This window comes from Mya arenaria, chromosome 2 (genome assembly GCF_026914265.1).
Source record: "Mya arenaria isolate MELC-2E11 chromosome 2, ASM2691426v1".
Classification (NCBI taxonomy): domain Eukaryota; kingdom Metazoa; phylum Mollusca; class Bivalvia; order Myida; family Myidae; genus Mya; species Mya arenaria.
Genome location: NC_069123.1, coordinates 24,798,233 through 24,812,983, shown reverse-complemented (window position 1 = coordinate 24,812,983; position 14,751 = coordinate 24,798,233). Strand labels below are relative to the sequence as shown.

Below are 14,751 nucleotides of genomic sequence, written 5' to 3'. Positions count from 1 at the left end.
GAAAACGTTAAAATGCACGATAATTAAACTACACAAAATTGAATGACGTACTTCACATTGCTCCAATCAGTTTGACAAGTGAAATAATTTCGTGTATTTTGATATGTTTGGCGATTAAATGTTAAAATATTCATGATCTGAGTTTAATTATAGTTCCACATCATATACAGGTAACATTTGTTATAGTTTATTCTGCATATTAACCGATCATTTTTCATTAGATATATTTGAAGGGATGACACATTACTGAAATACTTGAAATAATGTTCTTTGCCAAACATGTTTTTTTACGATTTTTACTCATTTAAAGATAATGAAGAATATTTTAAACATATTTATTTGATGAAAAAGTATAATTCACAAGAGCAACGTAATACAAACACGTAATAATTTGATTGAAAGATATAGCTTTTAGAGATCACCTTCAGTTCATTTCAAGATTATTCTAGACATGTATGTTCAACCACAGACACCAGAAAGTATGATTCAGAGCCAAAGTTTAGGCTGTTTATATTGTAATGGGTCATAAAACAACAACTTATCATCATTCCACAACAGTCTTTTACGCCTAACATTCTAGCAAAACCTTGAGGGTTATAATATGGAGAAGAGAATCTTTGTATTTTACGAAAAATGTCAACACCAAGTTCAAACATGAATAAACTCTATATAAATGTGAATCATATGCATATGCCATTTTCAGTGCAAAGAATACTTGAAACTACATCTTAGAAGCACAACAATCCTACTGGTTGATCCAAATGGTAACAGAAATCGCTCTAAACACATATAATGATAATTGGTAGGCTAAAAATGCCATCATAACGAAAAAACACTCTTTCTAAAGCTTGCCGGTGATGGGGGAACAGTTAGGTACAATTTTGTACACATATTATATAGCCTTTTAATCAATATTTGAGTCAAAAGTATGTCTATATTTAGAAAGGGAAAACCCATCTTAAGTACAGTGAAGGTGTTTTAAACGATAGATTATCATACCATATATTTAAGCCAGTTGATTTTGAGGTTACATTGAAGGTCGACCCTTGTTAACAATCATGTATACGTGCTGTTTTTTAGGCTTTTCAGAACCATCGCCCAAAAATAAAAATAAAACAGTGCATTTTATTTTGCGTACCAGAATTTTTGCTGGACTGGCAGGATTTCAGATCCAGAAGTCTGACTGACTACCTTTTAAATAATGTTAGTGTCTTACCCTGTATGTTCATACATGTATTTAACATCTTAACAATGGAATATATGGAAGACAAATTCTCACTTAAACAAAGCTGTCTCTCAGTTTTAGGAGACATGGGTACATCTTAACAATGGAATATATGGGAGACAAATTCTCACTTAAGCAGGGCTGTCTCTCAGTTTTAGGAGACATGGGTTTTTATGTTTAATCTCTCAATCCTGAAATCAGGATTGAGAGCTTTAAACTTCAGACTGTCGTACAGTGTAGCATTTGCATCAAAATCAGTAGGAAATACCTTTGAATGATTTTTTACACAATGTTTGGGCAAAATATGTACTTTTTAATATGAGGAATGGGGCTAAATTTCGGCCCTGAGACAGCCCTGAAATAAGGTACATTTAGTTAGGTTGGTACGACTTTTTCCATACACGTTCATGTAATAGATTTCTCTGGTATTAAAATGGAAAAATATAATAAGTGATCATAAAAATTCTAACTCTTACATGTAGGACATTGATACACTTCAATTGGCTTAAAGTTTGTGTGCATATATATATTATATATCTCCAAGAGTCATCCTTTCATAATTTAATTTTTAGAATATCCAAAATTTCACTTTTGGAAGTTTTTGGTTCTTCAAAGGACCCAAATTTTATAAGTTTAAGCCCATTTTGAAGAAGTAATATACTTCCTAACATCCCTTTATGGACGCACAGCGGTAAGCATGTATTTCTGTAAAAAGTCTGTTTAAAGAAAGAATGAGTATGACACAAGTTTGTTACTTTAAAGAAAGTAGTCCTGGGCCATATTCATAAAGCATCTGAAGCCATGTTGCTAACTTGAGTCGACTTATTATTAATTAAGTTTTTATATCGTTGACCATTGAGATGCTTAAATTAAGAAAGTTTCTTAAGATGCTTAATGAATACTAGCCCCATATTTAAAAGGTGAGTAAAGTTGCTTGCTAGATGTTTATTGTCTGTTTATATCTTTTTCAGGTGTAAGGACAATAAACTACTTCTGTGGACATTTTGTTCATCCCATTCAGCCTTTCAAGAAGGCTTAAACATGGATCAGTAGACTTTTCTGCAAAAGGAGTGACATTTATTTATCAAACATTACAATAAAATGAGTAACTCAAAACAACCGTCACAGTATGTGACCATAGAAGTTGGGGATTCTACTTTCACCATCCTCAAGCGATACCAGAACCTCCGACCTATTGGCTCTGGAGCTCAGGGAATAGTTTGGTAAGTCTCATATTATTTTTGTTTCAATAGATCTTAAAGGGGCAAGACACCAAATGTTCCCAAAATCAGCAAATACAGTATTTCCTCAAAACAAGCCTAGCATTGTCAATATGAGCTAGTATAGCCTAAAATTTCCACTAGCCAGTCTTCTTTAATTTTATTTAAGCGTAGTACATTCTGGTTGTTTGTCAGTTTAGTAGAAAATTTTCATACATGTATGTTCTGAAGTTTGAAAGATTATTCGAGAGTGTTAGGTAGATTTAATGAATTTTTATATCATTTACCTAGTTGCCATAAAAAATTATTTAAATAATGTCCCTATTAAGAACATACCCTAGTAATGGTAAACCCTACATACTTTAATGTAGGACATGTATGTTTTAAACATGCTATGCTGTGAATGAAACTGAAGATATATATTTGTTATTCGTTCTAGTTCGTGCTCAACCCTAATAAAAACCTACTTTCATAGGAAATAGTTTCAGGGAAGATTTCCTGCATGTAATCTGTTTGTTTATTGATCAGTACCATCAACAGTGCCATTTATAGAGTGTGAATAGGGTACCCTTAGTCTAGTAAGAGCGGAAAGGCTTGTTTTTTTGTATCAGGTGATATATTTTGTCTATAATTTGTAATGGCAACATTTCATTGTTTTACAGGCCTGGGGCGTTACCGTAGCCAGGCCAATTTGATATTATTTGATAATATTCACAATGGGTTGATGGAGCCCCCTCCCACCCCCCCCACCCCCCACCCCCCCAAAAAAAAATCAAATAAAAAAAATCCTAAATTCCCACATCAATGTTCCCAAAAATGACAATAGTTTGCGTGTCCTTAAGTAGATCAAGATGCTATGCTTGTTCATATGTCTATATCGCTAGCTACCTGGTACATCCATTTTTTAGGAAACCATACATTATACTTACAAATTATATTGGTAAAATAACAATAAAAACCATTACCTTGGAACATTAAAATGCATTTCTGATTTTATGGCACAATTTAAACAATGGTGTATAGTGATGGAGCCCTAAGTTTAATGACAGCCATTAATATTTTAACTGGCACTTAAAGTATTTTTTTTAAGCCAGTCTATCCTATAGGGCATATTTTCACAAGTCGTGAATCAATATCTTTCCACCCAAATGTCCTTTATTGCTTGAAAGAAACTGAAACAATTTTCAATCAATCTAACTACCGTTTTATCTACTGCGCTCTTTGTCTCTTATTGCTCTAAGAAAACTAGAACAATTAAAATCTTCTTTTACACTGACTATATGGTTTCATCATGATCTGTCTAACAGACAATTTATCCAGTTTTGGAAATTGAAGGCTCTGTGATGTCACTAAACCTCATATGGAAATAAAAAAAGTAGTAACATGGAACTTGCACTGGATGAGCACCTATTGTAACATGAATTAATCCAACACAATTTGTCGATAATTACTGTGCTGCATGTACCGGGTACATGTTGTACTCCCTTAACTTTTTCCATGATTTTGACATTACACATAAAACTCTTATTTGCCTGATTTTTCATTAAAAAGGCAGGCTTTTACCAATCTTCATAAAAGTTTGTCAAAATATATATACATATGTCAGCATGATATTAAAACAGTTTGAATTTAGGTTATACAGGTCACTTGGTGTATATTAAGACCAAATTTTGGGTTAAAAGTTTTTTATTCCTCACATATTTCTCTAATTGATCAATGTTCATTCAATCTTCAAGAAACTCATGTCAGAATAATTTTCTCGGTATGACATTTCAGATCAGTGTAAATATGGGTAATCTTGGGTCAGAAAAAAGTTTGCGTTAATGAATTCAGCAGTGTTGATCCAATCTTTATGAAACTCTGACATAATATTTGCCCTCGTGATATTAAGACCATTATGAACTTCGTTCAAATTTGGTTAAAAAACAATGTCATTTGGTCAAATATTAAAACAAAATTTGGTTTTACCAGTGTTTCTCCAATTTTCAAGAAACTCAGAATTTTTCTCAGCCTGAAATTCAGGACTAGTGTAAATAATGGGTCAGTAGCACCCACATTTGTCAAAATGAAAAATAGGGCTTTTAAATTGCATTACCACTTGTTTTTTTCTTGAGATACATCCTCAAGGCCGTGAATTGATCAGTCACAGAAAAATTGGAAACCCATTAGAAAAAGGTCATAAAGTAAATTAGTGTCCACTAGCCAGGCTTATACAACTGTTTTCGTGCCACAATTTAATGAATAAACAATCTTTAAGGCTCACTGAAGCTGCCTTAGCACTAAAGGGAAATGAATAATGTAGGAAGTACATGTATGTACACTGTTGACATCGTTTTTCTACCACATTTCACTTCAAACATTTATTTCAGACTTTTTTGCTGTAAAATTTTAATGTATAATTTTTTATACGCCCGAAGGGTCGTATTATGTTATGGCCTCCATCGTCTGTCCGTCCGTCTGTCTGTCCGTTAGCAATTCCGTGTCCGGGCCATAACTTGGTAACTAATAAAGCGATTTTCAAATAACTTTATACAAATCATCACTACATTAAAAGGATGTGTCGCACGCAATTTCCAGGTCCATACCTCAAAGACTAGAATCACCATGGGGGGGACGTTAGCAATTCCATGTCCAGGCCATAACTGGGTTACCACTAAAGCAATTTTTAAATAACTTTATACAAATCATCTCTACATTAAAAGGATTTGTCAAGCATGCTTTCCAGGTCCGTACCTCAAAGGCTAATTTCACTGGGGGGCGTTAGCAATTCCGTGTCCGGGCCATAACTTGGTAACTAATAAAGCGATTTTCAAATAACTTTATACAAATCATCACTACATTAAAAGGATGTGTCGCGTGCAATTTCCAGGTCCATACCTCAAAGACTAGAATCACCATGGGGGGGGGGACGTTAGCAATTCCATGTCCAGGCCATAACTGGGTTACTACTAAAGCAATTTTCAAATAACTTTATACAAATCATCTCTACATTAAAAGCATTTGTCAAGCATGCTTTCCAGGTCCATACCTCAAAGGCTAATTTCACTGGGGGGCATTAGCAATTCCGTTTCAATATTGGAAGTTTAAGCCTTTGTTGTAAACACTTCACACCTAGTAAGAAGTATACTAGCATAATCTAAATGTTTATTAAAGACCTCAAGCCGAATCTTCTTGGGGCGTATAATGCTCCGTTTCACGTGCTCTTGTTTTTTAAATTTGAAATCTAAGAATTAAATTAAAATAAAGAAAGTCATTTAAAATAAAGAAAGTCATTTAAAATTTCAAACTAGAAACTAGAAATATGGAGGGGGGGGGGGGGGGGGGGGGGGAATGGTAATATGCTGTCATGGAATTCCAATATTGGCTAGAAATTATAATTAGAAAAATTATAATTAAAAAAAATGCTTTTTAAGCATGGAATTAGAGATAAATGAATGTGGTTAAGTTTGTTTCTTTAAGAATAAACAAACTCTTTCATACAAAAATTGATGTTCTATGCATTTTCCTTTAAACTTTTAGCCATAAATCATTAATTTTCGAACGTAAATATGAAAAACTTCAGTCTAATATTTTGTCAGCAGTCTTATATCACTTGTTTTCAGATATTTACACCAAAATTGGCTTATTCCAACACAATTTTTTTTTAAAGTTGTCAAAACAGCAAATCTTTTGTGAGTACAGCTTTAAAACGTGCAGGGTGCTGCAGGAAAGGGACAGGATGCGAAAGAAGAGAAGGGCACATTGTATTGTGTTACGAAAACCTTAAACATTATGAGTTGGCCATTTGGGGCCATTTTTTTCCAAAAAAATAAAAATAAATGAATATTCAAAACATTAAATTTGAAATTTGATTTTCACATTTTGAAAAAAAGGTATACGTTTAAGCTTGGGAATGGGGCCGAATTTCTACCACGAACTGGTCTAATGAAGAAAAACAACATCGGGTCTGCTGCTATATTTGTGAGTTTTTCAGATTTATAATAAAGCTAAACCTACCAACTGTCTGTCAGTATTGACCAGTGCCTATGAATTGTCTGTGAACAGGCATATTTTCGACTTTCTGTTATTGAGCTGTCAAATTTATTCATCTGTAAAATATTTTCCGTATATAGTTCTGCTGATGAATTTTCTATCAAGAGATATCCTATAAAATATTAGGAAAACACTAGACAGTTGAGTTATCAGTGATTTCTTTTATTTCTGACCCATTTGTGGTCAAAATTTGGCGCCATTCCCAAAGCAATTACGTATACTCTTTCTTCCCAAATGTAAAAGGAGTCACAATTATATGGATGTTTTTCTTAAAAATGTCTTTGTCTTTTTGTTAATTAAGAAATGGAACTCCAAACTAGACGTGTATTCTTAAAGAGACTATATAATGGGATTCTTTTATTTTCCTGTCTTTTTTTTATAAAGCTTCCTTGTTCACATTTAAAGACGAAATTGGAATTGCCAATTTGAGTGAAATTTGACGCATTTTTCCAATCAGAAAGGTCCCCCAGCCCCATTTCCAAAATGGTGAAATAAACCACTGTATTTGCAAAGAAAAAAGATTTCAATTCCTGGATACAATGTAGGTAAATTTTAATTGTTTAACGTCATAGTGTTGTCATGGAATTGTTACTCTTAAAATAATTTGCAGCAATAGGGTTTAAGCTAAAGAGTAAATGAAAGTTGCTTCACCCTTTCCTTTTTTTGGTAGCACCTGCACACATCAACCTTCATAAATGTAGGTGCTTAAGAAAAACAAATATATCTTTTGTTTTTATTAAAAGTTATACTCTGATAATAAATACATACAAATTTTATATACGGTACATGACAGTTGAAACCTAATATTACTTTAAAAATGCAGTTCCTAACATTTTCTGTCCAACTCATAATGTTTAAGGTTTTCGTAACACAATACAATGTGCCCTTCTCTTCTTTTGCATCCTGTCCCTTTCCTGCAGCACCCTGCACATTTTAAAGCTGCACTCACAAAAGATTTGCTGTTTTGACAACTTTAAAAAAAAATTGTCTTGGAATAAGCCAATTTTGGTGTAAATATCTGAAAACAAGTGATATAAGACTGCTGACAAAAGATTAGATTGAAGTTTTTCGTATTTACGTTCGTAAATTAATGATTTATGGCTAAAAGTTTAAAGGAAAATGCATAGAACATCAATTTTTGAACATAATTAAGAAAACCTGCGATCTGATTTTTGTCAGCAGTCTTATATCACTGGTTTCCATGCATTTTCCCAAAAATCGACTCGTTCCAAGACAAAAAATAAAGAAGTTGTCATTATGTTGAATCTGTGAGAGTGCAGCTTAAAAACCTGGCTGGAACACTTTATTAATCATATTTGTCATCATATTGTTAACTAGCATCATTGACCCTGAATTGTCTTCCCATATAAGGCAATTGATAAAATACAGTGGCTTTCATTGAAGAAAAAACTAATCCACTCAGATCAATACCGTTTCTGAGTAATGTGACCTGATTCAGTTAAAAGAGTGCGAGTCATTTCTGTTATGACTGATACTTGTGCCAGTTAAGGAGAAAAACAATGTCATGTGACAGGATGTGGAATTGACGCTGTCATCGGTTTGAATAATAAATCTGCAGAGATTATGTTTTTTTCTGTTAGAATGCGGTTACAGCAGAGAGTCGATGATGTCATTTTATTAAGTTGCTCTACAAACTGATGTGAAAATTCAATAATAGAAAGTTTTAAGTGCATGCAACAGAATATATATTTAGCGCAAAAGAAAAAGAAAAAACATGTTGATTCGTTGAATTTGTCCCAGTGGGTTATAGTATTACATTGGGACATTTAAAGGATGTAATGAACTACAGCTTTTTGTTCTACATTAGAAGAGATGATTGCCAAGTTTCATTACGTAAATGATAGTTAATTGTCTCCTGAAGGCAAATTGTAACACTCAATGTGGTAGAAGAGCGATTTTCTCGGAGTATGTTGTCACAAATGCAGTATCTTATATTGATCAACAAACTCCTATTGAAATCTAAATGTATTAACATTGAAAATTCTCAATATTTTTTATAGAAGTTCTTTTTCTTTCATCAAAACCACTTTAAGAAAGAAAATTTAATTCAAAACATCCTTATTGAAATGATAAGTAGTTAAGAGTTATTTTATCAATGCTCTATGTTTTATAAGTGATTTTTAAACTAGGGAAGTGATTTTTATTGTCATATTCTAAAACATCAGCATATTAAACATTATTTTACCAAAGACAATTAAATAACAGCCAGGCTGAATGTAACATTCGTACCCAATTCCGATCGTACCAAACTAAGATTCGTCCCCTACATATTTGGTTTTTTTTTGTGTATCTATTTATTTGATTGCTTCAAATGTTTAACTGTGTTTGTTTTTTCTTCATTTTACATAGTTTTTAGGAGAAATATGTGACATTGCACTAAAGAAGATGCCAAACAAGTACAATCATACTACCACAGACAAAAAGACAAATTTTAATTTTGATATTAAAACACACCCTTCTAATTTTAGAGAAAAAACATTTTGTATAAGTCTGAAAATCATGGAAATTGATTTAAATTGAGTATGTAAACAAAACAAATTCTAGGGGGAGACCCCCCCCACAAAAAAACAAAAAACACACACAAAAAAAAACAAAAAAACCTTGTGACAGGGGTTGACCCCTCCTAAGACCACCCCCAATTGCCCCTACACGACTCATGTAGCTTGCCCTTTTCAAAACTCCACCCTGCCCTTTTCAAATCCTGGCTGGAGCACTGAACATGATCTTAATATAAAGGCCCAGAACTATAAAACTATTGCTAAAAAGTTATATTAGCTGATATTGATGCTGAATACAATGACCAAGAGTATGTATTCTTGTAAAAAAACACATGAAGGTACAGACATTTCAAGTTCTACGACCTTTGAAGGTAGTTTTGTGTGGACAGTGTTCGTTGACCTTGCGATTCCCTTGCAATGATGCGATCACTAGCAATCTCTTTGGAGCTTTGAGATGATCCAAACAGCACAGAGATTGTGCTATGCCTGTTAGAGCTCTACCAGGGCCCTTGTGAACTGTTGCTGACTTCAAACATTTCTACCAGCTTGGCAAGAACTCGGGAGCACCATTCATGATTGTGCACTGAAAGAAAAAGGGTATTTTATAGAAAATATTTTTTTTACAAATAATTATTTTACACTCTCATATTTTACATTTCAGTGCAGCATATGACAATATATTGGATCAGAATGTTGCCATCAAGAAGCTGAGCCGTCCATTCCAGAATGTCACACACGCAAAGAGAGCGTACAGGGAGTTTGTGCTGATGAAGTTAGTCAACCATAAAAATGTGAGTGTTTGTAGTACCAGTATGTCCAGGGTAGGGTTAGATTGATTTTATGCCGCTATGCTCATGGATGAACGTATAACATTTATGAGTTATTTCTTGAGCTTTTTAGCAATAAATGTGGGTACAGTTTTAAAATCTACTATGTACTTATGATTGAAAGCTGCTCTCTGACAGATTGACGTTTTGACAACTCTTTCATACTTTGCCTTTAAGTGAGCCATTTTTTGTAAATGTCTAGAAACCAGAGATATAAGAATGTGTCAAAAGATCAGATCACAGTTTTTAGCTCTACTGGCCAAAGGCCAAAAGAGCTTATGCGATTGTAATGTGTATGTAGTATGTGCGTCCGTGCGTCTGTAAACAATTGCTTGTGAACAAGATACAGTCTTCAGTTTTGATTGTATCTCGATGAAACTTGTACAGTATTTAGATATCCATTAATATTGACTTTTTTTCTGGGATAAACAGCCTGTTGAAGTAGGCTGCAAGTTTAATAATAATTCACTGCTGATGAATATTTGAATGTAAAAACATGTATGCCTTGGTTTTAATGACCAGCAAAATGCATTTGCCAATTGCAGTGGTGCGATGATATCTTTTCAATAAACAGTTAAATGGCTCTGTATAAAATATTATTCATTTTCGAGGATTTAATGACTGTTGTGGTATGCAAGGATTTTATGAAACTGACAATTACATATCTACCGTATTCAATTAAATTGAATCTTCATGAAATATGTGATGCATTATTCGTTTTATAATTTATTGTAAATTCTTGTCTACTTTCAGATTATAGGGTTATTAAATGCCTTCACGCCACAGAGATCGTTAGAAGAATTCCAAGATGTGTAAGTACATGGAACGGGTATCAAGTTTATTTTTAAGACCAAGAAAATGGAAATTATAATTGAGCGAACAAATAGTTGAACCACTTTATGGTCTTAGATTCCAAAATATAGACGTCTGGTCTCAGATGGCGAGATATAAAGGTCTATCAATCAACCAGAGTGGCACTAAGTAGAAATTGTCAGTTGTAGTTCATGTATTATGCATTAAAAGACTTGATTCGAAGGAAATGATAAACTAGCATAGGAATTTTACTTGATGCAATCAGAAATGTATAACCATATATTGCTTTTAGTTTATGATTGAAATGCATGTAATTGTGTCACAAACTATGATGTTATAGCCAAATGATTGGATCCCCAAAGTCACATAGCCTTAAAAAGCAATAGCGAACGGTAACTTAGGATGCTGATTCACTGTTTCATCAGGCAGTTTTCAATACTATAAGCAAAAATGTTATCTGCATGTATGTAAATAACCCATTTGAAAGAGCAAAAAATAATTGTATAGCCTTTCCACTACAGGTATCTAGTCAACTGATGGATACAAACCAACCTTTGCCAGGTGATACAGGTGGATTTAGACCGTGAGCGCATGTAACACCTGCATTATTTAATTGTGTATTCCTACCTCTGCAGATATCTAGTCATGAAACTGATGGATGCCAACCTTTGCAAGGTGATACTGATGGATTTAGACCATGAGCGCATGTAACACCTACATTATTTTATGGTGTATTCCTACCTCTGCAGATATCTAGTCAAGGAACTGATGGATGCTAACCTTTGCCAGGTGATACAGATGGATTTGGACCATGAGCGCATGTAACACCTGCATTATTTAATTGTGTATTCCTACCTCTGCAGATATCTAGTCAAGGAACTGATGGATGCTAACCTTTGCCAGGTGATACAGATGGACTTTAGACCATGAGCACATGTAACACCTGTATTATTTAATTGTGTATTCCTACCTCTGTAGATATCTATTCATGGCACTAATGGATGCCAACCTTTGCCAGGTGATACTGATGGATTTAGACCATGAGCACATGTAACACCTGCATTATTTATTGAGTATTCCTTCCTCTGCAGATATCTAGTCATAGAACTGATGGATGCTAACCTTTGCCAGGTAATGCAGATAGATTTAGACCATGAGTGCATGTAACACCTGCATTATTTAATTGTGTATTCTGACCTCTGCAGATATCTAGTCATGGAACTGATGGATGCCAACCTTTGCCAGGTGTTACAGATGGATTTAGACCATGAGCACATGTAATACTTGCATTATTTATTGGGTATTCCTTCCTCTGCAGGTATCTAGTCATGGAACTGATGGATGCCAACCTTTGCCAGGTGATACAGATGGATTTAGACCATGAACGCATGTCATATCTTCTCTACCAGATGTTGTGTGGCATCAAACATCTTCATTCTGCTGGCATCATACACAGGGTAACATGATGTGATCCATCCCATTGTAAATATATCCTACTTTTTGTGCCGCCTACGAAGCATGGAAGACTTAATGTTTAGGAATTACTTTATCCTGCAAGCACTGGCAATGTCAGTGTTGCATTTTTGTTTGTGATCAATAACTTCAAAACGACTTGTTGCTGAGCTTTCAATCTTGGTATGCACATTGACTGCTATTGATTTTATGGTCAATATTTGAAAGGTCAAGGTCATTCTTACTAGAAAAATGATGGATGCTTCTGACTGCCAACACATCTGATTCATGGAATTCTAGTTTTTTGGAATGCTTTTGATAAAGCTTTTAGAGATAATAAAGGTTGCTTAAAATAAATGTTTATGACTGAAATATGTAAATAAGTTCAGGATCTGTTTTGTATGCAAATACTCTAGTCTCTCTATATATGCTTTGTACAAGCATAATTATTATATAGCTCTGAGGCCGTATTCATTTTAGTTAACAAAAATAAATCAAAAAAATATCCGAATTTTTGACATTTTTTTTAAATCCTCTACTTTTCATAACATTTATTCATATGAATTCACTGTTTAGACAATAATTTTGCATATTTTCATCTTTTTATTGTGCACCTGTTTGTTTTCTTTAAAATCAAATTTGAGAAAAGCTGAAGCTGGTAAAGCATTATTCTCTCCATAATCCATATATATATATACATGTATATATACAAATATGAATGACATCTTGAAGTAAGCAGACTTTCTTTAAGTTGCTTTAAGTGTACATTATCAGTGCCCATTTGATATTATATCAGTTGCTTTAGAATTCTGTATTCCATGTATTTTCAGGATCTGAAACCTTCAAATATTGTGGTAAAATCTGACTGCACGTTAAAGATCCTGGATTTCGGCCTCGCTCGAACTGCAGGCACAGGCTTCATGATGACACCATACGTGGTTACCCGATATTACCGGGCTCCGGAGGTCATACTTGGCATGGGATACAAGGAAAATGGTACGTGATTTCTTACATGTGGCTTGAAATTTAATGAAAATAATGAATTTGATGAGTCATCCAAATTAAACTGTTAATCAACAAAGTCTGTATGTTAATTATAACTTGGCAATGCTCATCATTTATGGTTGTCCGATGGTCCTGGGCAAGTTGAATTTGGGTCACTCCACCTCATACTAATCTCTATGCACTAATCGGCCAGTTGTTTCTAGATTTTGGCCAGAAAATCAAAAATTGATTTAAAACCTGCGCTAAATGTACATAAAAAACTTTGCATAATGACTGTTTGACTTCATATGTGTAAACGAGATACATCTCAGATTAATTTATTTTCATATATTTTCAGAAAGTGAGATGCTAATAGGGTGTTATTTACATAACCAAAAACCAAAATGTACAGACAAAAAATGAAACTGTTACAAATGCCCATCTCACAAAGATAAGTTTATTTATTGCAATATAAAGTAAAGACATCATTTGAAACAAAGATTTTTTAATACAAAACATTTTGTCTTTTGGACTCAATAGATTCTAAAGCATGTACCAAGTTTATTTTGTCTGTTGAATTGTTACCATATGCATAACGATTAAAACTGTTGACAGGGACAATACGTAAATGTACTGCAAGTGCTGTAACTCTGGCTTAAATAATATTTAAATTATTCCCCTTTAATTTAAAAATGCCATGCAAAAACTTAAACTGGGCAATAAATTAACAGCGATATTTGCATGAAACTTTGTGTACATGTTTCTGGTTAATTTATGAAGATGTGTAGCACGGACCATAATATTTCACTGGTTTAGTGTTGAACATATACTATGGACTCAATTTTATTGAAAATTCTAAATCAAAATTAATATCATAATGAGCTACAAAATGATAAAGAAATAATTTGAGGTGCATTTTTGTTTACTGTCAGTATATAATCAATACTGTAAAAGAATCTGAGACCATAATAAGAAAATGTCTATGCAAGCCTTCAATGCAAGTCCAAAGTAAACAAATGCTAATGTGTTCCCTATCTTTACTCCAATCCTCTAAAGATTCTGTTATTTTTTCTGGTGGTATATGTATCTTTTTTTTTTTTTAAATAAGCTTGTCTTGTATTTGAATTTAAATTCTGTCTTAATATAACGCAATGATTAGTCTGAGCTCCACATTATATCAGAAACCCACGCTATCATTGTTAACCATTAGACAAGGCTCCTGCCAAGTCTGAGAAAAACCTGAGACACGTTTTGGTTTCTTATGAAAAAGATGCATCCTTAAATAGCCAATGTCACATTGTGTCTGGCAGTCTGCCGATTGAAATCTCTCAATTCTAGGCCATTCCTAAAAGATTATTCCCAGCTGGAAAGCAAAAACAAATCACAATTAAATGGCCGTACTCTTTAAAAAAGATCTTGTCAGCTTTTCAAAAAGCTTTGTTGACTTGCAAAAACTTTTAACCTCGGCCATAACTCGAAACCATTATATATTTTTTCTTGAAATTTGGTACACATGTAACCAATACATGTACAGCAAGGCCAATAACTCTGGCTTTTATAATTGTCAAGTTATGCCCCTTGTTCGACTGAAAACAACAACAACAACACATGCACTGGTGTTAATTCTGCGGCCCTTCCTTGTGTTCCTTCTTCCAGCTCTGTTGTTCTCTTCTAAAATG

General features: G+C 33.6%; 1 protein-coding gene across 1 annotated transcript in view; it reads left to right on the top strand.

Moving 5' to 3' along the window:
- Nucleotides 1-51: 51 nt before the first annotated feature.
- LOC128203707 (stress-activated protein kinase JNK-like) overlaps nucleotides 52-14,751 on the top strand; it is a 32,143-nt gene continuing 17,443 nt past the window's right edge. The window contains exons 1-6 of the mRNA XM_052905232.1: nucleotides 52-170; nucleotides 2,197-2,448; nucleotides 9,658-9,787; nucleotides 10,577-10,635; nucleotides 11,955-12,093; nucleotides 12,919-13,084. Of these exons, the coding sequence (XP_052761192.1) occupies nucleotides 2,327-2,448; nucleotides 9,658-9,787; nucleotides 10,577-10,635; nucleotides 11,955-12,093; nucleotides 12,919-13,084 (616 nt within the window). The 5' untranslated portion in view covers nucleotides 52-170; nucleotides 2,197-2,326. The remainder of the gene's footprint in view (nucleotides 171-2,196; nucleotides 2,449-9,657; nucleotides 9,788-10,576; nucleotides 10,636-11,954; nucleotides 12,094-12,918; nucleotides 13,085-14,751) is intronic.